This window comes from Ammospiza nelsoni, chromosome 23 (genome assembly GCF_027579445.1).
Source record: "Ammospiza nelsoni isolate bAmmNel1 chromosome 23, bAmmNel1.pri, whole genome shotgun sequence".
In the NCBI taxonomy this organism is placed as follows: domain Eukaryota; kingdom Metazoa; phylum Chordata; class Aves; order Passeriformes; family Passerellidae; genus Ammospiza; species Ammospiza nelsoni.
Window position 1 is genome coordinate 4184038 of NC_080655.1, and position 25211 is coordinate 4209248.

Genomic DNA, 25211 nt, shown 5'->3' on the forward strand with positions numbered 1-25211 from the left:
CTCCTTTCCAGCTCCGGGCGGGCGCGGGCCTGTCCCGGTCAGACATGTCCCGACCCCTTTCAGGAACCTGTCCCAGTCCCAGCATGGACCTGTCCCGGCCCCCTCACGGACCTGTCCCAGTCCCAGCATGGAGCTGTCCCAGTTCCGTTTCATGAATCTTTCCCGGGCCCTTTCACAGACGTGTCCCGGCCCTTCATGGACCATTCCTGGTCCCAGCACAGACCTGTCCTGGTTCCCTTTCATGAATCTGTCTCAGCCCCCTCATGGACCTGTTCTGGCCCCTTTCATTGATCTTTCCCAGCCCCTCAGAGACATGTCCTGGTCCCTCACAGACCTGTCCCGGTTCCTTTCACAGACCTGTCCCAGTCCCTCACAGACCTGTCCCGACCCCTTTCACGGACCTGTCCCAGTCCCCCTCACGGACCTGTCCCGGTTCCCTTTCTCAGGCCTATCCCAGCCTTTTCACGGACCTCTCCTGGTTCCCTTTTTCAGGCCTATCCTGGCCCTTTCACAGACCTGTCCCGGTCCCCCTCACAGACCTGTCCCGGTTCCCTTTTTCAGGCCTATCCTGGCCCTTTCACAGACCTGTCCTGGCCCCCTCTTGGACTTGTCCCAGTTCCCTCACAGACCTGTCCGCGCTCCCTCATGGACCTGTCCTGGTCCCCTCATAGACCTGTCCTGGCCCCCTCACAGACTTGTCTCTGCCCCTTTCAGGACCTGTTCCGGTTCCTTCATGGACCTGTCCCGGTCCCTCACAAACCTGTCCTGACCCCTCCACGCCCTTCCCGAGACCCAAACCCCTTCCCATGGCACTGCTGAGGGGATGCAGCCCTGGGGATGTGGCAGGTGAGGCCTGACCTCCCTTTGAGGGCAGGCAGGAAGGTGCAATGTGGATGGAGGGAGATGCTGCCCTGCTCATCCCAGCACTGAAAACCCATGATTCAGGAATCATATGTTTCATCCTCAGTGAAATTCTGGAATCAACAATTCAGGAGTAATTTGTGTTTATCCTCAGTGAAGTTCCGTGTGGGCCAGATAACCCAGCCTGCTATTGTCACCTCTTCCTGCACTGCTTTATCTGTGGAATATTCAGCTTTTCCCACCCTTTCTGTGCCTCTCTGGGTGATATCCCACAGACACTGAGTTCCCCATTCTGCTGAAAGCCACTGGATTCTTTATTGCTCACACACAAACACTCCAGGCGTGTCTGCCCTGCAGGTGCTGCTCTCAGGTCGGGAAAGCTCAGAGGAATTAAAAGCATCAGATGCTGTTCTAAAAGGTTTCCCAGCTGCCTTTAAAAGAAAATGGAATTTTTTTTTTTCACAATGCTCCTTCTGGCCTTTGAGAGCCCAGTGTGGGAACTGGGGCTGCTGGTGGGATGAGTTCCTGCTATTTCCCAGCCCAACCTCCTCACTCAGACCTGCACTTCCAGCCCCCCTTGCCATCAAACCACTCCTCCTAAATCACCACTCAAAGCTGAATTTAAGCAAAAAACAAGTCAAGCTATAGCAAATTGTGGGAGAAATGAACAGTGTTGTTTGCTGATGTTGTGATCCTCAAGGCAGAGCCAGTCCCAGGCGCTGCCAACTCCCCTCAGGCCTGGTCCTGGGGTGGGGACACGTCCAGGACAGCGCTGTCACCCCCAGAGCTGGCCTGGGCGATGTTGCTGGAGGTGGCCAGGAAGGAGGAGTAGGCGAGGTCAGCTTCCTCCTTGGAGCTCTGGGAAGGAAAGGAGGAACACAGTCAGGGCATGGGGATGGGCAGCACTTTGTGGATATCTCAGGATAACATGGGGACACTGCAGGAGTGGGACAATCCAGCAGCTCACACTGGTGCTGATGTGAGCATCAACCCCAAAAGCTTTTAGGTTTGGGATTCCTTGGCAAGCCTGTCCTTGGCTGTTGGCATCCAGCCCCCTTGTCCCAAAGCTCCTGGGCTTTGGTGTCCTGACAGTTCCCTTGATTGCTCCAGTTCAGCTCCTGGCACTTACACCACCCACACCTGGGTGTTGATAGAGACTTTGAAAAGCACCGGCTTGAATGTGGCACCTGCAGCCACTGCCAAATGGGGCCACTGCACCATGATCTTACCCAAGGGAAGGCACAGAAAATTGGGGAAAGGCAGAGATCACAGCAAATCTCAGCCCTTGCAATGGCAGAGCCCTCCCTGCTCCCTGTGCCACTGAGAAGTGGGATGTGATGGTTTCCAGCCATCTGCTCATCCCAGTGATTCGTATTTCTGGTAACAAACCCAACCTTCCTGACGCTGCCTGGGGCTGCCTTGGTTTATTTCTTGAAGCAAAGTGGCTGCTGTTAATGTCTCTGCTAAAACAGGGAGTGAGGACAGGGGTGAGACCCCCCCCACCCTGGTCTGCAGTGGGGGCTGGATCTGGGTAAAATGGAGAGCACCTGGGTATAAATAAAGCCCCTGGGAGGTGACAGTCCCCCTGGGACAGACTGCAGGGCTGTGGCCACATCTCCCAGCTCAGTGGCCTCTCTCCTGCCTCCCCTTACCCTTTTTGCCTTCGTTGTGTTGGCAGCACTGTCTGGAGTGTCCATGGTAGTGGTGATGAATTCTGCAGGCAGAGAAAAGGTGTTGGAGAGGGGGAGTGGCTGGCAGGTGTTTCTGTGCTTTTGTGGGGTATTTCAGCAAGGAAGGGCTGCCCCTGACCCCGGGGCTGGGCTGGGGTCACTCACCATCCCCTCCCATGGAGGTCTCGTGGGTCTCCTTCGCGCTGTTGCTGGCACTGAAGTCCCTCACGCTCTCAAAGTCTGACATGCTGATGTTGGTCCTGTAGCTCCCCACAGACACCAGATCTGGTGGGAGAGAGGAGGAAAATCCCTCAGGTCTCGCTCAGAGTGGGAGGGAGCATGTAAAGAGGCAAACCCTCTGTGCCAGGTGATGCTGTGGCACAATGGGCAAAGCACAGGGAGGGCTGAACTCTGTCTCAGCCTGGACACTGGGAGCTGGAGCTCTCTGGATGGGTCACAGGAGGAGCAGGAGGTTGGAGTTCTCTGGATGGGGTCAGTTGGAGCTCTCTGGATGGGTTAATGTGAGGAGCAGGGGCTTGGAGCTCTCTGGATGGGTCAGTTGAGGAGCAGGGGTTTGGAGCTCTCTGGATGGGGTCAGTTTGAGTTCTCTGGATAGGTCAGTGTGAGGAGCAGGGGGTTGGAGCTCTCTGGATGGGGTCAGTTGGAGCTCTCTGGATGGGTCACAGGAGGAGCAGAGACCTCCCTGCCCATCCTGGTGTGGTACCAGGAGAGCAGAAAAGCCCAGCACCTTTAACTCAATGCTGCTGCTGTTTCTTGAGAGCCCAGAGAGGCAGGGACTCACCAGATCTCTTCAGCTGCCTGTACTTGACAATGGCAAAAGCTGTCACAGCAATCAGGATCAGGCCAGCAAGAGGGCCCAGCACCAAGGCCAGAGTGTTGGAGCCTTGACTTTCATCAGAGCTGGAACAGAGAGAGAGAGAGAGAGAAATCTCACTGAGAATGATGCATGTGAAAATCCAGCAGGCTAACTTTGGGTGGGATGGTAATTCTGAGTGAGCATGGTGCAATTCAATCAATGAACTGGATTCTAGCACACAGAAGAAAACAAAACCCAAATAAAAATATAGGCTTGAGGTCAGGCTGAAACTGCTCATCAGCAGCTGGGTTATAAATACGTAAAGGAAAATTCTCTAATATTAACACAAGTACTTTGTACCTGGAATATCTAATAATTTCCTTCTGATACTATTTTCTTGAACTGGAGATTAATTGTGAGTCATCTTGCCCTTTGCTGTCACTTTTTATCTTCTCTGACATTTATAGCAAAGTTCTTTGGGGACAAGATTTTTTGTGTGTGTTGCTAAACAACACACATAGGGTGTACAAACACAAGGGGTTTTATTTAAACTCCACAAAAATGATAAATGGCAGGGGTTGGAGAGAACCAACCTTTCTGGGGCAGCTCCTTTCCGCACCTCAGCGTCACTGTGGGCTCCTCCTGGGGGAACAGCTGCAGAATCATGGCTGGAATCAACATCCAGGAACTCTGGGCTGAGCTTGGCATCTTTCCCTGTGTGTGCCAGCGAAGGAGAGGGGTTAGAGAGCAGCAGCAGGAGAGCTGGACACAAAAACTGCTGGGATGTGTTTGGTGGACTGGGAGTTGCTGTTAGGGGTTTTGGCTTTCCATGAGAGGCTCTTCAAAATGGGGGTTTGAGGCCTGAAATGCCCTCACTCACCACCAAAAAATTTACTGTGAAAATCTCAAGTAGGATCTCCCTGTTTATGAACTTTTGAAAAAGTCTTGTGTTTATAAATTCTGCATCTGATATTTCCAGGTCAAATTTTACCTCCTTGCTTTGCTTTTTACTCCTGGCTCTTTGCCCACCAAAAGCAATGAAATGGGGCTGTTTTACCCTGTTTTCACTTAGGCCATCACCCACTCAGGATGGGTAAATATCAGATACGCAGGGCTCTATTCTTTCTCTGCTTCTAACAATATTCCTCCTCCGAAAACCATTTCAATTCCAAAATACTCCTCCAAAGCTGAGATTAAGCCCCTTGCTGTTGGTGTCAGCCTCTCCTGCTCCTTCCTGGTTTCCTGATTATTAAGATAAGAAGTTCCCTGGAGCAAGAGATCTGAACTTAATCAATTCTTCACCTCAAAGGTGCTAGATGTTGCCTAAACTAAATTAATATGCTATAAAATAAATAAAATATTATTACAAATTATTATAATATTATATATTACATTGTTATAAAATAATAATAACAATAATAATTATTAAATAATAACATAATAATACTTGCATAGAATTAAATATAAAACTAAATAAATATATTCTAAAGTAAATAAAATGTTGTAAAATATTATGATATTATATTATTATAAAATAATAATTATATTATTATAAAAGAATAATAGCAATAATTATTGAATAATACATAATACTTACATATATTTAAATATAAAACTAAATAAAAATATTCTGAAATAAATAAATATTATATTATATTATATTATATTATATTATATTATATTATATTATATTATATTATATTATATTATATTATATTATATTATATTATATTATATTATATTATATGTTATTAAATAATAATAATAATTAATTACTAACATAATACATCTATAATTATGAAAAATATGATTATAGATTATTTATTGTAATTAATTCCACAATAATATAACTGTAACTAATATAACGATATAATAAATAATTTTATATCTAATAATATTACTATATGATATCAAAACAATATTAATACATTATTGTATATTATAATATAGTTATTATAATATTATTATATAGAATATTATAATAACTATATAGTTATTATAATAATATTATATATAATACAATATTATAATATATAATAATATAGTAATATTATTTATTAAAATTTTAAAATATTATAAAATAAAATATTGCTTTGTAGTAAGAACAATTAATCAGCACGGGGTTAAAAGTAAAATTGATATAGGTGAGTTTTAGACTGAAAGAGGTTTTTTACGATTAGGAAGTCAAAACTGAGAGACAAGAGCCCTGAAAGCAAACTGTGTAAAGCCGGGAGGCTGCGGGTGCCAGCGCTTGTGCTTTGAGCTGCTGCAGCCTAGCGGTGATGGAGAGCACAGGGACCAGCAGGGACAGCCACCTGAGAGCCCTCCTCGGCACAGGGACCAGCAGGGACAGCCACCTGAGAGCCCTCCTCGGCACAGGGACCAGCAGGGACAGCCACCTGAGAGCCCTCCTCGGCACAGGGACCAACAGGGACAGCCGGCCGAGAGCCCTCCTCGGCACAGGGACTAGCAGGGACAGCCACCTGAGAGCCCTCCTCGGCACAGGGACCAACAGGGACAGCCGGCCGAGAGCCCTCCTCGGCACAGGGACAGCCAGCTCTGCCCGGAGCTCACCTGCGCTCACCCGCAGCTCCACGGCCATGGTTTCCCCGAAGACCCCGTTGTGCTTCACCCCGCACCAGTACCAGCCTTCATCTTCCTCGGCCACCGGGTCCAGGCTCAGCACCACCGTCCTGGCGTTTGGTTCACAGGCATCCCCTGGCTGTGGCAGCCCCTGCTGCTGCTGCACGGGCAGCATGGCACAGCCCGTGTTGCTCCACCTGCACCAGTATTTCTCGTAGGAGTAATACTTGCAGGGGTAGCAGCAGGTTAAATTCACCCGCGAGCCCGCCTGGGCCTCCACCACCTTCTTTCCCGTCAGTAAAGGTTCTCCTGTGAAGGCAAACAGGACATCAGGGCTGGGGGAGAGGTTTCAGGGGTGGGAGAGGCTCTCAGCTGGTGGTGATGCTGCTGGGGATAAATAAAACCCCTGGGAGGAGACAGCTTTGGAACCCTTGCCCCTTGTGACAGCCTTGGGACCCTTGCTCCTTGAGACAGCCTTGGGACAGAGTGCAGGGCTGTGGCCACATCTCCCAGGTCAGTGGCCTCTCTCCTGCCTCCTCTGACCCTTCTTGCCTTCATTGTGTTGGCAGCACTTTCCTGCTTGGAAAGAAAGCGCTCCTTGTGTTGCTAAATTAACACTAAAGGTGCTGTTTATGGTTCTCTTTGTAATAGATGGTGTGTATAAATTCATGCTCAGGCTACAGTAATCTCACCTGATGAAAATCCTGATTACCTACAGTAATCCCACCTGATGAAAATACCAAAGGAGGGTTCAGGGAAATTTCCTCTCATGAGATTACAGCGATATGCACCAAGATCCTAGCCTGAATATTCATCTCCAGAAATGTTGATTCCAGAGGATTATTTGTCTGACCAAACTCCAGCAATATGCATTCAATATTGATAAGATAAATATGTGTCTCCTAGAATGTATATTGTAGGAGATTTTCCTCTAACAGTTTGGGAAACTCTCAGCAAGTGCAACAGCAAAAAAGGAAAAACTACATTAATATGCTAAAAGGATAAAATCAACAATAAGAAAGCAAGAAACCCTTCCCAGCAACCCTTGAATCTTAGAAATGTATAAAAAGACTTTGTGAGAGTTGTGTCTTTGTGATGTACAGAGGACAGGAGACAGAATGCCCTCCCTGTCTCACCCAACCTGGTTCAGCACCAATCTGATCTTTGCTTGTGGCATTTTTACAATTTTATTTTAATTATGGAATAATTTCTCCTTATTAATCAAATTGGCTAATTCATTTATAACATCTTTTTGTAAGGCTTAAGAAATATTTCATGAGAATTTTCTGCCAACGCATTCCCACAAAACTGAAACTTTCTGTCTCATTTTTAAAGCTGCTGGGGTGAGTTTAGGCTTGGAGCTCACATCCCTTCCCAAAAAGCCAGATTGCTCACGTGGGGTGGTTCTGTAGCTCCCAAGCAGGCAGAGAACTGCCAGTGCACAGCCCTTACCTGGTATTACTGTCAGTTCTGTTGATGATTGCTGCTCCCTCAGTTGATTTGACATGCACCAGTAAGTGCCTTTGTCCTTCTCCTGCAGCTGGTTCAGGATGATGGTGAGAGTTTTGTTTTCGGGGTTCTGGAACACGGTCACTCTTCCTTCATAGGAGTCCTCCACACGGCCAGTGTTGTCTATGATTGTGGTACCACATTGCCTGCCTCTCTGCTTGCACCAGAACCTCGAGGAGGCATTTAGCAGAGGGTCATAGAGGCACTCGAAGCTTGCTGAACCTCCAACTTTTCCAGTTATGTTGGTCTTGAACTGAGGGAAATTTTTGTCTGTTGGTAAGAATGAAATGAGCAGTTATAAGAGTCTCACTTGTGTCCATGGGGCACCCTCCCAAGGAAATCAACATTATCAGATCAAACAAAGCTGCTCTGGGAAAGCTCAGGGGTGCAAACATCAGGAGATTGTCCTGGCACTGGTGGGAATTCATCCTGAAAGGTCAGTCAGGCCTTGCTTTTTCCCAAATTCACGGAGTGTTGTTGGCTTTGTGGACAGATATTCCAAAGCTTTGCTCCCTTTGCTAGAGGGACCATCTACATCTGTCAGTTTGAGATTTCAGGAGCTGGGGGCTTGAAGAGACAGCTTGCTTGCCTCAGACTGGGAGGGTGGAATTTGTTTCCTGTAGTTTTGGGTTGGGGAACAGAGCTACCCACGTCTGGGAAGGTGAAGTCTGGCTACAAGCTTCATTTAGTGATGGTTTAGTACATCATAGGTGGTTAAATGAATAGAAATAAGTATATGAATGAGAGAATAGGGTAATAGCAAAGAGAAATTCAAGTTCCTGCTAAATCAAGTGACACTGCTTTTGAAAAAGCAGAAGAGAGGAAGGGGAAAACACTCTGGGAACAGCTCACCCTCGTAGATAAACACATCCAGCTCCTTCTTTGGGTCGTCCTTCTCATAGTCACCGGCCCCACAGTAGTACAAGCCTGCATCTTCCCAGTCCATCTGAGTCATGGTGACACGGAACGAGCCTGGAGGGTTCTCAAAAACCAGCTGAAGTCCCCCTGGGACATCTTTGTCCTGATAGCTGTTGATGATGTTCCTGCAGCCATCCTTCTCCTTCTTGCACAGGTATTTCTTCATCTCGACCGTCTCCTTCCCAAAGCTGCAGGTCACGGTCCAGGTGCTGCGCAGCTTCACGTAGAAGAGCTCAGCATCCTCAGGAACAGGTGGGGCTGTGCACAGAGACACTCAGGGGATGAAATGAACCCTCCCTGAAAGCTCCTGCAGCCCTCTCACACCGGGCAGGCCAGAGGTGGAGCCTTCGTTAAGAGGGAGAGGGGGAAAACTCAAAGAAAATGGTGTTTTAGGGAGTAAAATATTGGTAAAGTACCAAGAAAATGGTATTTGAGGGAGCCCTAATATTGGTAAAATACTAAGAAAAAAACTCAAAGAAAGTGGTATTTTAGGGAGTCCAACACCAAGAAAATGGTAAAATACCAAGAAAATAGTATTTGAGGGAGTCCCAAGGGTGTAATTACTTAAGAGGGAGAGGGGGAAAACTCAAAGAAAATGGTGTTTTAGGGAGTCCTAATATTGGTAAACTACTAATTGGTAAATTACCAATGAAAATGGTGTTTTAGGGAGTCCTAATATTGGTAAAATTAACAATATTACCAAGAAAATTGTATTTGAGAGAGTCCTAGTGTTGGTAAAATCCCAAGAAAATGGTATTTTAGGTAGCCCCAAAGTTGTAATTACCTTCAGCAACGCTGAGGGTGACTCTGAAGGAGAGCCCCCTGCCATTGATGCCCACACCACACTGGAAGGTGCCGGCATCGCTCATCTCCAGCGCTGAGATGTTGACCAGGAAATGGTTCTCCTGGGGGTGGTCAGTGAGGGTCACCCTGCCCTGGTAGGCAGCAGCCACGAAGCTGGAGGACACCACGGTGAGGCAGCCGGAGCCCTTCTGCCTGCACCAGTATTTCCTGTCGTGCTTGTTCATCGGTGTCGGGGGGTAGAAGCATTTCACGGTGACCGAGCCACCCTTCACGCCGTGCACCTCCCTGGGGCCGAACACGGGGCTGGAGACTGCGGGAGAACAGGCTGGGGTCAGTGTCCTGTGTGCCCTGGGGCTGTGTGTGCCACCTTGTGTGCTCCCAGGCTGTGCGTGCCACCCTGTGTGCCCAGTGTGCCACCAGGTCCATGCCCTGTGTGCCACCAGGGCTGTGTGTGCCACCTTGTCACTGCCCTGTGTGTCCCAGGGCCGTGTCTGCCCCCAGGGCTGTGTGTGCCACCACATCAGTGCCCTGTGTCCCCCCAGGCTCTGTGTGCCACCCTCTGAGCCCCCAGGGCCCTGTGTGCCACCAGGGCTGTGTGTGCCACCAAGGCCCATGAGGTCCTGTGGCAGTGAGGGACACCTGTGAGGTAAAGGTGCTCCCCGTGATGCCTTCAGATTTTAGGTTTTGTATTTTTCAGGTCCTGCACTGCACTGGTGTAGAACTCTGAGCTGCATTGAGAGTGTCAGAAGCTCTCTTCACATTTTGGTCAGATTAAACAACCCTTCCAGGCCTACAACTCAAGGACGCCCTCTGCCTCAGGCCTCAAATATAAACAAAACTGAATTTTGGGGAGCAAGCTGGGGGTATCTGCCTTCATTACCTGAAGCTGGAATTGGAGAATTAACCCCTGATGTGCAAATGAACCAAACTTATTTCAATCTGAGAAACTCATTACCATTGCCCATTTTGGGTGTAGCCTCATAGGAGGCTTTGCCTGCCCTCAATATACCTGAAGGCCCTTCATGAAATATATCCACTTTTATCTTTTTAACTTTTTGTCTGGCCTCTGTTTCGAGAAGCTAAAAAACCTGTTTTTGAGAAACATAGTCCATTTTGGGTGCAGCCTCGTGGGAGGCTTCATCTGCCCTCAAAGTATCTGAAGGCCCTTCATGAAATATATCCACTTTTATCTTTTTAACGTTATATTTTTCTCTTTTTAAGCACCATCCAGACCCTCATCCTCCCTTCCCAGTGCCACCCCTGGTCCTTGGCCACCCCAAACCTGTTCCCCATGCAGGTGACACTCACTGGCTGCCTTGGGGGGGTGTCTGCTCCTTACGCACCCAGCTGGGACCAAGGTGAGCAGGAAGAGGAACGCCAGTAAAGTCATTTTTCTTGCATTCCCTGGAAAAAAAAAGTGGAAGATACTGAATAATCATATTTGCAAAATGTTAATCGTCTAATAATCTTCGTGCTTGGAGGATCTGAGGGTTGTGGCTATGTGAAGTAGAGAGAAATTTGGTTTTTAATTGCTCCTTTTGAGGAATTGGATGGGAAAAAGGGAGTTAATAATAATTCTGTTCTTGCCTGGGCTGCTGCCTGTGGATCTCATCCCAGCACTCCAATATTCCCTCTGTCACAGAATTCCTGACTGGAGCCTCTATTTAGTGACTCTTTGTTTCCCTGGTCTCTCCAAGGACTCACAAAAGAGAATAAGTATATTTTCACCTCTACTTTTCAATTCTTTCCTCATCTGCTGAGGAATTGAGTGAGCTGTAGGGATTTACCTCCAAAAATCAGATTTTATATGGATTTCCTGAGCACACCTCTTGATCCACCTGCCTGTTCCAACTTCATAGAAGGCACCCACAGGAGCTGATGAGAGGTGCCAAGGAAAACCCTTGTAAACAACCAGAGCAATTTGATTTCAGGACATCAAGTGACACAATTTTATTGAGGGTAATTCCCAGCAGAAGAAAAAAGTTTTTATTTCCCTGTTAAGATGAAAGGTGTTCTGTTGTGCCTCTTCCTTGTAGTGTGATTTCTCCTCGCTCAATGGCCACTTGTCCATGGCTAATAATTAACTCACTGAGCATGAAAAATTCTCTTTCAAACACATCCCAGAAGTGGCCAGCAAGGCAAACATAACAAATTCTCTACAAAGCAAACAAGGTGGCACAAAGAGAACCTTGATGTTTGCCCCTGGCTGACAGCAGCTCCTCTGCCTGATGGTCACCTCTCCAGCCGGTGGTGCAAGCAGGACCAGTCGGTGGTGCTCAGTCTTGCCCACTTGCCCACTTGCTGGGCAAAGTTGAAATAATGTCTTTTTCTGATTTCTTCTAAAAGTTCAGCTGGTTTTGGGGGTACAGCCCACGTTGTTCTGTCAGGTCTGGAAGGGTTACCAAGATCTGTGCCCACCCAAACCAGAGGTTCCTGTGCTCTTGCACCACCAACACCAACAGCTCTGAGCTGTCCCCAGCCCTGTTTTCTCAGATGCTGTTAAAATGTAAATGGAAAATTACAACATAAAGACCTTTCCTCTTACTTTCCAACTCAGGGCAGATAATTTTGTTGTTGTTGTGGTTGACTTCATGTAGTCCTGAGAAGGAATAACGCTGTTATTTATCTGTTTGGATTTACTGCTGGGCTGTAAACCTCGCTGCAGCTGCACTGGGTGACAAGGACATTTTACACATTTTGTGTGTAAAGCCCTGGGGAGGGCAGACCCCCCCTCATTTCTAGAGATGTGTTTTTAGTGTCTTTACCCTTAAAACTGGCTGATGGTCATTTCCAGGACACTTCTCTGGATGTGGGTTGGGACCATCACCTTCCTCTCCAGTGCTCTTTTATGCCTAAATTTTGGTATTTTCCAGGTTTCCAGCAGCAGTGTTCTCTGGTCAGGCTGGCTCTTCCAAATCTCCTCCATAAAAAGATTTTCCCCATATTTCTGTTGTGCTTTTGGGATACTGTCAGTTCTGGAGAGAACTATCTTCAGATTTATGGTGATTTGGGAGAGACCAGGACCTGGCCCCCAAGTTGTGCAAACCTGAGCCTGCAGCTGCTCTGTCTGGGTATGGAATATCAGACTCCAACTCCCAAATTATGCTGAATTCCTGCTGCAGGGATTGCCAGGGATCAGCCCAGTCCAGCCAATTAGATATTAACTATTGCCCCTGACAATGACCAGTGTCAAGGCCATGCCATGGCATTGACAAAACACGAAGGTTTAATTGTGACATTTGTCACTCCAGCCTGGGATCCCTTCTGGCTTTTTGTGGAATATTTGCTGCTATTCCTATAGTTGAGAAATAATAACATAGATGTAATATATTGAATATAGTCTATATATTTTATATATAGGTAACATTTTGCCCCTCAAATCCTTTTGACCCATGGGGAAACTGTGCAGATACAAGTTGTTTTAGAGAGAGTTGTGCTGTTAGGAGGTGCTGGAAGCTTTTGTGCCCAGAAAAAGTGCACAGCAACAAATTTCATCCTGGATTATTCACATCTTCAACTGCCCATCAAGGCCACTGCTGATCTTGCCTTACCTTGGGTTTTATTCACTGCAGTGGAATGGGGAAAAGCCACCAATCCACCCCATTTCCACAGGGTTAAGAATGAGAATGAGCTTCCAGATAAAAGATCAAGCTGACCAAACATGTGCAGATATAATAAATAAACTTTTCCAGTTCCAAGCAGATACCTCCTTTACAATATTGAGAGACTAAATAAAGAGGGGTTCGTTTGGTGATGCACTGAGCAGAAACAGTTGGGTAGAACTTGCTGAAGATTATCAGGGTTTACCAAGAAATCAGCAGTTTTTAGGAATGCTTGGGACCCTCTGAACTAAGATTTTTTGTGTCAGTTAAACATATGAGCAACTTATTTCAGAAAAGAAATAGAATAGAATAGAATAGAATAGAATAGAATAGAATAGAATAGAATAGAATAGAATAGAATAGAATAGAATAGAATAGAATAGAATAGAATAAGCAGGCAGCTCTTGTGGCAGTGGAATGGGGAAAAGCCACAAATCCATCTCATTTCCATGGGGTTAAGAATGAGCAATCAACTTCCAGATAAAAGATCAAGCTGAGGTTGTGCTGCTGGCTCAATTTTATGTTCCTTTCAGCTGTTGGATCCACTCTACACTAACCTGAGACCTGATTTTATGTCCCTTTCAGATCCTCCATGCACCCACTTGTTGCTTTTCAAATCAGACCTTCATGGTTCATTTGTGTCTTGGGCCGGAAAGTGAAACCAACTTCAGCACTATTAAATTATTTTAGTTTAATTCTCCTCTGCCTGTGAGGAGCAGGAACATCCCATGGCCCAAGAGCACAGGTTCACGTCAGTCTGGAGGGATGGATGGTGCTACTCTGGATTCATTAACAATTGCAATTAGGTGATGTTTATTTGTAATTCAGAAATGTATTCCATCTATAGGAATGTTCCCTTTGCAGAGTGGGGATTCAGGTGTGTAGGACCCACACCTTCACGGGTCTGAGTGGGACAGGGCTCTGCCGGGCTCCTCTGATTTCACTTTTAGGACACCACATCCAGTCCATTCATTTAAGCTTCAGGTTCTACTTATCCTCCTGTAACTGTACAAACTTCTCAGGGAGCTTCCAAAGCAGCTCCTTCAGGACACAGCTGCACCAATTCTCTTCTAAAATTTCAAAATTTTTGTTGGGGTTCAAAAGCCAGTAATGACCTCAGGCTGAGTCGCAAAATTTAGATTCCTACAGTAATAATTACCGACTTTTCTTTCCTATGTTAAAACTTAATGCAAATATTGTAATGATAATTTATGTTGGGTTTTTTTTCCCCCAGAAATTAAATATTAAAAATCTGCTGCAGAGAAGAAACCATAACTGCCACAAGCCTGTTCCTATGGTTCTTTCAGAAGAAATCAGCCTCCCACCAGTGAGCTCTGAACATGAAATGGCTCCAAATCGCTGCTTCCCTCCAGTGTGAGGAAGGCTCCTCAAAAGTGGCTCAAGACTCATGTTCTTCTCCTTCCCCATCCCAGCACAGCCCTACAAATTGGCATTCCCAGATGCCAAAGCAGCATTACTTACACTCCAGGCTCCTCCTGGCACTTCTGTCTTCCCCTCTCAGGCTGACCCTGGGAGCTCTGTGAATGTCCAGTGTCCTGTGTCCCCACGGGGCTGTGGCAGTGCCAGCCTGCTTTAAATACTCCCTGCACCTTCAGCCCTGCCTTTCCACCTGTTGGGCCTTAAAGGAACAACATCCAGCAGCGCTGCCAGGTGAGCTCTGCCCACGTGAGGCTGGGAGCCAGAGCCCAGCCAGAGCCCAGCCAGAGCCCAGACTGCCCAGACACTGCCCAGCCATTGTCCAGCCAATGCCCAGCCAGAGCCCAGGCGCTGCCCAGACACTGTCCAGACACTGTCCAGACACTGCCCAGACACTGCCCAGCCATTGTCCAGCCAATGCCCAGCCAGAGCCCAGACACTGCCCAGCCCATGCCCAGACACTGCCCAGACACTGTCCAGACACTGTCCAGACAATGCCCAGCCAAAGCCCAGCCAGAGCCCAGACAGAGCCCAGACACTGCCCAGATACTGTCCAGACACTGTCCAGACAATGCCCAGCCAAAGCCCAGCCAGAGCCCAGACAGAGCCCAGACACTGCCCAGATACTGTCCAGACACTGTCCAGACAATGCCCAGCCAAAGCCCAGCCAATGCCCAGACAGTGCCCAGCCAATGCCCAGATACTGTCCAGACAATGCCCAGCCAAAGCCCAGCCAATGCCCAGACAGTGCCCAGCCAATGCCCAGATACTGTCCAGACAATGCCCAGCCAAAGCCTGGTCAAAGCCCAGCCACTGTCCAGCCAAAGCCCAGCCAATGCCCAGCCCATGCCCAGCTCATGCCCACTCAATGTCCAGCCCATGCCCAGCCACTGTACAGCCCATGCCCAATCCATGCCCAACCAATGCCCAGCCATTGTCCAGCCAAAGCCTGGCCCATGCCCAGAACTGGGATCTTCAACAGATTTATCAGATCCTAAAGCCAGCCTTGGAAGTACCTTTCGTTTAGCTGAGGGTGTTGAGCTCCATTTTTTCTATGAATGTGTAGCTCTTGGGGTGAGAAATGATCTTTTGGGGTGAGGAAGGTGCTCTTGGGGCAAGGAGGGATCTTTTGGAGTGAGGAAGGAGCTCTTGGGGTGAGAAAGGAGCTCCTGGGGTGAGGAAGGATCTCTTGGGGCAAGGAAAGAGATCTTGGGGTGAAAAAGGATCTTTTGGGGTAAGGAAGGAGCTCTTGGGGCGAGGAAAGAGATCTTGGGGTGAAAAAGGATCTTTTGGGGTGAGGAAGGATCTCTTGGGACGAGGAAGGAGCTTTTTGGGTGAGGAAGGATCTCCTGGCTGTCTCTGTGCTTGGTGGGGATCTTGGACTGAGGGACCAGCCTCCACCACCTCTCCTGGAAGGGAACAAATCCTGGTCCCCTCCAAGCCTCCCACCAGAGCTGCTTCCCTGGGCATTCCAAACATTCCCCAGGTCATGCTGGCAGGACTTTTTTGGTCTCGTGGCCACCACTTGTGCTGGCTGGGCCATGGTGGCCACAGCTGTGTTTGCTCTCCTGGAGCTCCCACTCTGCCAGGCACGGATCCCAGGGGATCAGCTTCCCTGCTGGACCCAGCAGAGGGATGGAAATGTGCTTTTAACACCTTGCAGAGAAAGGCAGCATGGCCTTGAGCAGAACAAAACCTACAGAAATATGGGAACTTCTACCTGCTGGTGAATCTCAAGGAGTAAAATTAATCCAAGGTGAATGAAGAATTTTTTTAAAACCAAACCCCTCTTTTCACCCTCAAGGTTTCCAGTAAAACCAACTCCTTGCCTCATGCAAATATATTTGAAATGTATTTCCTTGCTTTAGCACACGAGGAAGCGTTTCCCTGCCAAGTCCCAGGTTCCAAAGCATTTTGGCATCTCCAGAAAACAAACAACCTTCGGATTGCTTTTATTTGGGGAGTGCAGATTGCAGCACGAGCCCTGGTCTGAGCGTGGAACCAACGCTGGTGCTCGGGGCTGGGCTGAATTTCAGCTGCTTCTGAGGCTGTGGAGGTCCCTGCAGCAGAGGGGAAGGAAAATCAGCACTTTGGGAATGATGGTGTCTGAGAAACTGAAATGAGACGTGGTTTATGTGACTCCATGGATCAGGATTTTTTAAAAAACCAGAAAATTCTTATTTTTGGAGCAGCCTGATCCTTTCAATTCTGTGATTCTCTGATATAAGCAACCCTGAAGCCAGGAGAGGTGAAGGAAAAATATCACTTTGGGAACTTGGGTGTCTGAGAAACCGAAATGAGATAGGGTTTATGTGACTCCATGGATCAGGATTTTTAAAAAAAAAACAGAAAATTCTTATTTTTTGAACAGCCTGGTCCTTTTCAGCTCTGTGATTCTCTGATATGAGCAACCCTGAAGCCAGGAGAGGTGAAGGAAAAATATCACTTTGGGGACATGGGTATCTGAGAAACTGAAATGAGACGTGGTTTATGTGTTGGGAAATGACTCCATGGATCAGGATTTTAAAAAATCTGCAGAAAATCCTTATTTTTTGATCAGGATTAAAAAAAACCCACAGAAAATCCTTATTTTTTGATCCTTTCCAATTCTGTGATTCTCTGATATGAGCAATCCTGAAGCCACAAAACTCCTTCCTTCCCCACCCTTCCCCAGTTTTACCTTTCCCTCAGAGAAACAACCCACAGATAGTTGTTTTCAGGGCATTATTTTATTCTCTCTTCTGCAAAACAGGGGGCAATTTTCGCAGAGTGGGGGTTCAGCTCTCAGCAAAGGGGATTTGGCTTCTGAGGAGTGCAGGGGGAGGTGCTGGGGGCTTGGCTTCCCACAGAGAAAATTCCCAGCTCAGGTGCCCAGGGGTTTTCACAGAAGGTTCTGGCTCAAGTCTTCATCAGGCACCTTGAAAAGTAATTTTTCCCCATAAGGTAACTGTAAAATAATGAAACAGAAGAGAAGCTGTGATCTGGCATTGGTATTTCTGGGTTTATGCCAAACTTGGTATTTAAAATGATATTTTAAGGAGTTTTGAGAACAGAAAGGTGGAAAAACCCCAGGTCAGAGGGGACTTCTGGAGTCACCCTCCTGCTGGGTTTGGAGAATTACCCCAGGCTTTCCCCAACACAGACATCTGGGAAGAAATGACACAAATAATTTCTGGGTTCCATTCCCCCTTTTAGGAGTTCTTAATTGAATGCTGATTTAGTTGATGCTCAAGATTTTAGGGGAAATGTAATTTTTCCTTTTGTTATTTATATTTAGGAGCCCTATTGGCTCTGAGTGCATTGGAGTGAGAACATGAAATAATCAAATTTCTGAGCCATTATGCCACTAATTTTTTTTTCAGTGGAGTCCTTCTCACTGGTACAAATTCCTCCAGATTAGAAACATTTAAATTCTAATATTTGATATTTAAAGTATTTTCTGAGATTATTTTTACAGGGGCTTTTCTTTAAAAAGCATCAACAATCTGAGACTCTTACATAGAAGCTGGTCATCCTGATATTTCCAAGGATAGCAGAGATTGTCCTGCACAAGAGAACAAAAGAGAATGACATGGTTGCAACACCGTGAACAATAATTACTTTTGTGCAATGCTGAGAAAGGAGATAAGAAATAAGAATTTACTGAAAGAGGCAGGAAGTCAGATAACAGCTTTACTGCTTGCAATCAAAAATTATAATCAACCCTACAATAAATATATAAACTTGATGTAGGATTGAATCCAAGTCTTATGAAATCCACACCTTAAGGATTCTTGGGAAGTAGTAAAGGCAGGAGTTTGGCAGCAGAATGTGATTCTTGGGCCATGGCTTGTGATTCCTGGACTGCAAACCTGATTTTCCTCTCTAAGCCACAAATCCCCTGCTTAAAATGTCACTTTATTCTCTTTTATCAGGGGAGATGACACCTGCAGTGCCAGTTTCAGCAAGCACCCACCTACATTTGCCAGAGCCCATCCTGAATTCTTGCTCCTCCCCTGGGCTTGGGTTCTCCTCCATCCTTTCCTCCTTTCCAGCACAGGCCAAAGCTGGTTCCAGGCTCCCTGTGCTGCTTCTTCCTCCTCCTGTAAAACAAAACACAGGGAAAACCCCCACTAGCACCTCTTGAAGTGTTCCAGCGTGTCAGACACCAAATTAGGCCATTATTGGGCCATTATTCCACAGTTTCCTTCTTGTGAATTGTGTGTTTCCCATCACTGCTGTCATCCCTGAAGGTTCTCTGTCCCTAAATTTATTTCTATGTATATAACGTGGTCTGGAATAAGATAGATGCACCTAACTTTGCAAATCAGTTCTTAGAAAGGATTTTTTGGGCCTATCTTTGTCAGCTTTGCACAGAATGAGTTGGATTTATTTCTATGGATAAAACAAAGTCTGGATTGAGATAGATGCACCTAACTTTGCAAATCGGTTCTTAGAAAGGATTTTTTGGGCCTGTCTTTGTCAGCTTTGCACAGAATGAGCTGGATTTGGCCCAGAAGCTGCCCAGGATGAAGCCACACAGGTCCCTCCCTCCAGGGTTTTCCATCACCCACGGAGCCACAAATCTTCCACACACAAACCCCCAGATTTCCATTTGCTTTGCTTTCCAGCACGTTTCCAACAAAACCAAACAACTTCTCAAGGACTTTTCTTGCAGGTCCAGTCACGTTCTGTGGCTCCAGGACAGACACGTGTCTGGGAGATGGAAATATTCCATGGGTCAGATTCCAGCCCTTGGAAATCACAAGCAAAATCCTTGCAAAACAACCACTGCAGCCCCAAAAATTAGTTGCCTGGCCAATTTACCTGTCTGCTTTTGAAGCTTGATTTTGGCCAGGATGAGGATGATGATGGTGATGCAAATCAGCAAAAGCAGAGCTGATAACACGACTGGGAGCAGCTGTGGTTCACCTGAGGAGCTGGGAAGATGAAAAACCAGGATTACATGAGGCTTGGAGTCACCTTTGTGGTTCATACAGGTAGTTGTTTTCACACTAAAGAGTACCAAGGAACTATAAACTCTGAATCAAAGCAAAGTCAACAGAGTCAAGGAGAGTTGCAATCATTTGATCTGCAGTTTGGCTTATGATTTCTACAGCTGCTCTGTGGGGTTTGTGCTGCCAGCTGAATTGGCCCCTCCAAAGGGAGAACGAGCTGTTTACACAACACAAATTCACAAGCACAATGGGAATTCACAAGAAATCCATCCTTGTGGTAGGTTGTTACAACCCTCACACTTTTGGAAGCTGTTTTCCCTCTTTCTGCCAGGATGTTGTGGCTCGGGGGAAGCTGGGGATGGGGAGGACGGGGTGGATGAGGATCCCAGGTGCCCACCTTGGTACTTGGATCAGGATCCCAGGTGCCCACCTTGGTACTTGGATGAGGATCCCAAGTACCCATCTCGGTACTGAAGGGGATTTGGGGACTTTGCCCAGCTGGGTTCTGGCTGTCCCTGCAATTCCTGGAGCAGCTGCAGGATCCCTCCAGCAGGGCTGGCTGGTGGCCACAGCTGGGGGAGAAGTTGGAGCTGCTCACAGGAGGGAAATCCACTGGGAACAGCTTGCACTGGGGTGAGACACAGGAACTGGTGTGGAGAATGACCAGGGAATAATTCCTGCCCAAAACCTGCCAGCCTTTGGATGAACCTTAAAGCCCAAAGCTCAGTCCTGGTTCAACAGTGAGCTCCCAGCACTGCCCATGGGGTCCTGGTGTGGTATTCACATTCTCTGAACGGAAAGAGAATCATTCTCTCTCCCAGGATTTGCCCAGGAAGCTATGAAAGTCTGTGAGAAAGCTCAGAGAAAGAAGAAAATAATTCTTACCTCTATTTGCTACTCCTGTTGTTTAGCACATGTGGAATGTGTTATAGAAATTGTTTACCAAAGAGTGATTTCTTAATTGGCCACTAGTGGTAGTTGTTTTAGATTGATTGACTAATTAAGTCAAAGCTGTGTTGTGACTGTCTAAAAGGAGGGTTTTTTTAATAATATATAGTTTTAGTATAGCGTAATATCATATAATGATTTATTAAGCACTTTGTATAGCTTAATAAAGCATTCATATATATTATAATATTATGAATATAATATAATATAATATAATATAATATAATATAATATAATATAATATAATATAATATAATATAATATAATATAATATAATATAATATAATATAATATAATATAATATAATATACTTAGGACTTTGTTAAGCCCTAAGTATAGCTTAATAAAGCATTGATATATAATATAATATAATATAGCATAATAAAATATAATATAAGCCTATTATAATATAATACTTAATATTAATATAATATTATTTATAATATAATATATGTGTATTAAGCTCTTTGTATAGCTTAATTAAGCATTTCTTCAACCTTCTGAAATCATTGAGTCATTATACATTATTCCCTAAGAGTCCCCCTGCTGCTCCAACACTCCTGGCTCCTGCAGGGCTCAGAGGGATGCCCTGGGCTGTGCTGCAGCCCCACATTCACCAGGGCTATTGCTCAAACCCCAGCAACGTCCCCAAGGTCCTGGCAGTGCCCTGGGCACAGGGAAACAGGCAGGGACACAGCTGTTGACTCTGGCATCTGCTCCAGGGCAGCAGCCAGCACCAGCAGGGTCAGAGACAACCTCAAAGCGTGCACGGACATGAGTTGGCCTCGTGTGGCATTCACATTCCCTGGAAAAACCCCTGTGCTCAGGATATTTCTCCTGGGAAGCTGAGAAACCTCAGAGAAAAGGGAAACAATTCTTGTATAATCTGCTTCTCCTGTGTTTTGCTCATCTGGAATGTGTCTGGAGATTGTTTACCCACAGGTGATTGTTTCATTGGTTTCTGAGGTAAATTGTTTTGATTTATTGGCCAATCAGAGCCAAGCTGTGTCAAGATTCTGGAGAAAGTCATGAGTTTTCATTATTATCTTTTTAACCTTCTGTCTGTATCCTTTCTGTATGCTTTAGTATAGTTTAGTATAGCATTCTTTAATATAATACAGTATCATAAAATAATAAATTAGCCTTTTAAGAACATGGAGTCAGATTCATCATTCCTTCCTTCATTGGGGCACCCCACAAATGCAATAACCTCACTGCCTTCTGTCCCTTCTGGTGTCCCTGGAGGTGTTTTCAGCTGTGCACAGCCTCCACAGGGCCCTGGCATGGGCAGACAGGCTGGAAAACACCAAGGATGTGGCTGTGGACTCACCTGTCCTGAAAGGCGTCACCTGGGGAGGCTGCAGAGGTGCCATGGGTGACAGTGGGCAGCAGGGAGATGGTGCCATGGGTGACAGTGCCCATTGTGGTGTCCCTGGGAGCAGTGCCCATGGAGGTGTCCTGGGTGACAGCGGTCATGGTGGTGCCATAGGTGACAGTGCCCATGGTGGTGCCATAGGTGACAGTGCCAGTTCTGGCGTCCTGGGTGACAGTGCCCATGGAGGTGACCTTGGTGACAGTGCCCATCCCGTGGGTCCTGCTGCTGTGCCTGGCTGTGCTGTGGGCAGCAGGATGTGGTGCTGTGGCTCTCTCAGGAGTGGCTGTTCCTGGGTCCCATGAGGAGCAGGTTTCTACAGAGAAAGGCTTTATTATTGACTTATTATTTATTTATTTATGTTTATAATTATTTATTAATTATTTATTTGTAATTTATTTATCATTTATTTATAAATATTTATTTATTGTTAATAAATTAATTAATTATTAATTTTTTATTTTTTATTTTTATGCTTTAGTACCCAGCCTTTGGCAGGGGCAGTGCGTTTGTTAGATTTACCACAGATTTACACATTTCACCCGGCATGTCATGTGAAAAACCACCAGACTCAGGCATTTCTGGGAGTGCTGTAAAAGCACTGATGAACACCTGGGTACCTGGTAAACATTCCTGCTTTAACCCCCCTGGTTGTGCCTTTGCCAGAGGAGCAGTTCCATGGATCTGTCTATTTACCCTCTGCAGTTTCTCAAACTGCAAAATAACCTTCAGCTCCTCTCCAGAGCCAAACACCTCCCTGTGCTGCACTTGCCAGGACCATCCTGGGGGTTTGCATCATAACCAATCAATAAAATCACCCAAACTATTCCATTTCTTTGGAAAGCTCAGCTCTCCCACCCCTGAAAACCTTTACCATCACTTCAGCCGCTTGCTAATGATGAAAGGAAAATGTAGAATGGTTTAGGGACTGTTGTATTTGTGGGGTGCCTCATGGCAGGAGGGAATGATGAATCTGACTTCGTGTTCTTAGAAGGCTAATTTATTATTTTATGATACTATATTTTATTAAAGAATGCTAAACTAAACTATACTAAAGAATACAGAAAGGATATTTACAGAAGGCTAAAAAATAATGAAAGCTCCTGACTCTGGAAAGAGTCCTGGCACAGCTTGGCACTGATTGGCCAATGAGACAAAACAATCCACATGAAACCGATGCAATGAAAATGAAACAATCTCCAAACACATTCCAAAGGAGCAAAACACAGGAGAAGCAAATCAGATAATTATTGTTTTCCTTTACTCTGAAGCTTCTCAGCTTCCCAGCAGCAAAATCCTGGGCAAAGGGATTTTTCCAGAAAACATGAATGCCATGGGGGACCACCCAGGCCATGCCACCCACCATGCCACCTACCCTTGAGGATGAGCAGCTTCAGGGGGGCTGTGAGCTCCGTGTGCCCACTCCTGGCCCCACACCAGTACCAGCCTGCATCCTCCTCCTTCAGCTGCTCCAGCAGCACCGTGGAGCTGCTGGACATGCGTGCCCGCCCTGGTGGGACCCCAGCACGAAGCCCTCGGTGTCCAGCAGCACCTGGCATCTCCCTGCCCTCCACCTGCACAGGTACGTCCTCTCGTAGGTGCCCTGGGGGTCGTGGTGGCACTGGAAGGACACTGAGCCCCCGACTGTGCCCTTGAGGAGTTTGGGTCTCCTGGGAAGGGTGGAGGCTGCAGAAGAGGGCACAGAGATAGAATTTCATATCCTTCACCTAGAACTGAGCCCACCGTGTGTTGGAATCCATAAAATCAGAGGGTTTGAGAAAGCTGTGAAAGGACTCAGAGACAGCAGGACTGGGATTAGAGCTAAGCAGCAGCCATGAGATTGTCAGCAGAAAAATTATGTAAGAAGTAGAAAACAAGGACAAATAGAGCAGTGGTCTGTGTATTAATGCTTGTCTAGAATAACTCCCTAAGCTGCAGACAAGTATATCTAGTGAGATACACTATTAATGTAATGTAATGTAATGTAATGTAATGTAATGTAATGTAATGTAATATAATATAATATATATCTAGGGAGTTCTAAGCTTAATAATGGAGCTCTGTGCATTGTGTTTTAAGGTTTACAAGCAAATATTGTGTTTTAAATAAGCAAGCATTGTTTAACCACAGGTACACGTGCTTATAGTGGTTGGATAGAACTACTGTCCATATAGAATATATACTATACAGATATAAATACCGTCAATGTGCTTTTGCTTTGTGTGATTGGTCAGAAAACTTTTAAAGTGAGTTGTAACATTAAGTTCTTGGGCTGCTGCCTGGAATGTGAGCTGGTGATATCTTCCCATTGTCATATCCATGTAATGAGGCTGATGCTGGAAAATAAAACAGCTCAAGGCACGTTCCCAGCAGTCCTGTCCTGTTTGTGATTCCTACATAGTGACAGTGAGCCCCTAGATGTGCTGCTGAGGAATTTGGGTCTCCTGGGAAGGGTGGAGGCTGCAGGAATGGGCACAGAGTTAGAACTTCACACCCCTCACCCAGCACTGAGCCCCCCATGCCCTGTCCTACCTGTGGCCACCTGCAGAAGCACCTCCTGTGGGCTGTCCTGACCCTTCAATCCTTTTGTCCCACACAGATACAGCCCCGAGTCCTCCTCCTTTAAGTCGTTGATCAGGACTTTGAAAGCTCCAGAGCTCTCCTGGGGGGTGATGACGATGCGTCCTTGGTACCTCCTGCTCACAAAGCCGTCAGAGCTGGCGATGGGAGTGCAGCCGCTTCTGCCCACCTTGCACCAGAACCCCTTCTGGTCACTGTGGCTGTCCCCAGAGTGGCACAGGACTGTGACAGAGCCGTGGAGCTGCCCTTGGATGAGCTGGGTTGGCTTTGGCACCGTGGCATCTGTAGGGAGAGAGCAGGACAGGGACTGTCAGAGCCCCCAGACCTGCCCCATCCTTGTGGCTCTACAACTTATCTCAGGCAGTGCTGCTGAGCTCTGTTCTAGGATAATAAATATTCATCTCTTTAGCTTAAAATATCTCAAAAAAATATATCCACACATATAGTTCACACCCTGCAACTCCAGCAGTTATTTCCTTTACCTCTCCAAAACCCATTCACTCAGACATTTCCCCTGTGCCCTTCCCCAGAACCTCCAAACCTTTGTTTCCAAAAGGCAGCAGAAGGAGAATCCTTTCATATTTCTGAACAACTGATTTGGCCAAACCTGCGTGCTTTTACACCCCAAAATTATAAAGCTATAGAATAACTTTATATAAAAATATATTATAAAACTCTGTTATCTGGCTTGTGACCGTCATATTTTGTGGAAAAATCTCTTCACCCAAGATTTTTCTCCTGGGAAGCTGAGAAGCCTCAGAGAAAAAGGAAAATAATAATTATCTGATTTGCTTCTCCTGTGTTTTCTTGCTTTGGATTGTGTTTGGAGATTGTTTGCCAACAGGTGTTTGTTTCATTGGGTTTCTGCTGTGAATTATTTTGTTTTATTGACCAATCAGGAGCCAAGCTGTGTTGGACTCTGGAAAGAGTCCTGAGTTTTTCATTACTATATTTTTAGCCTTCTGTCTGCATCCTTTCTGAATTCTTTAGTATAGTTTAGTTTAGTATTCTTTAATATAATATAGTGTCATGGACATATTTTCTGAAAAATACTTTTGCTAAGATTTTTCTCTTGAGAAGCTGAGAGGCCTCAGGAACAAAATGTAAACAATGGTTATCTGCTGCTGTGGAATGCAACAGGTGCATCTGTGATTGGATCATGTGGTTGTTTCT

At 46.2% G+C, this 25211-nt stretch overlaps 1 protein-coding gene and 1 long non-coding RNA gene across 2 annotated transcripts; both read right to left on the minus strand.

Annotated features, from left to right (window-relative positions):
- Positions 1-1151: 1151 nt before the first annotated feature.
- On the minus strand, positions 1152-14386 carry PIGR (polymeric immunoglobulin receptor). Its single transcript, XM_059488085.1, has 11 exons — positions 14247-14386; positions 10471-10566; positions 9143-9472; positions 8293-8616; positions 7384-7710; positions 5923-6240; positions 3942-4062; positions 3334-3452; positions 2697-2816; positions 2514-2575; positions 1152-1719 (listed from the first exon to the last, which is right to left on the minus strand). Exons 2-11 carry the CDS (start codon positions 10550-10552, stop codon positions 1594-1596), a joined length of 1929 nt encoding a protein of 642 aa, XP_059344068.1. The 5' UTR covers positions 10553-10566; positions 14247-14386; the 3' UTR covers positions 1152-1593.
- A 2525-nt stretch (positions 14387-16911) lies between these two features.
- On the minus strand, positions 16912-19113 carry LOC132083447 (uncharacterized). The gene is made up of 4 exons (XR_009419947.1): positions 19008-19113; positions 18157-18283; positions 17700-17745; positions 16912-17148 (listed from the first exon to the last, which is right to left on the minus strand). It is a non-coding gene; the product is annotated as an uncharacterized LOC132083447 (long non-coding RNA).
- Between the last annotated feature and the right edge of the window lie 6098 nt (positions 19114-25211).

Excerpts from the sequence above, each read along its gene's own strand:
- PIGR (XM_059488085.1), bottom strand. The coding sequence starts at position 10,552 with ATGACTTTACTGGCGTTCCTCTTCCTGCTCACCTTGGTCCCAGCTGGG. Across the intron at positions 8,617-9,142 it reads CACCCTCAGCGTTGCTGAAG|CCCCACCTGTTCCTGAGGAT; the intron begins GTAATTACAACT and ends CTCTGTGCACAG. Across the intron at positions 6,241-7,383 it reads AGAACTGACAGTAATACCAG|GAGAACCTTTACTGACGGGA; the intron begins GTAAGGGCTGTG and ends TTGCCTTCACAG.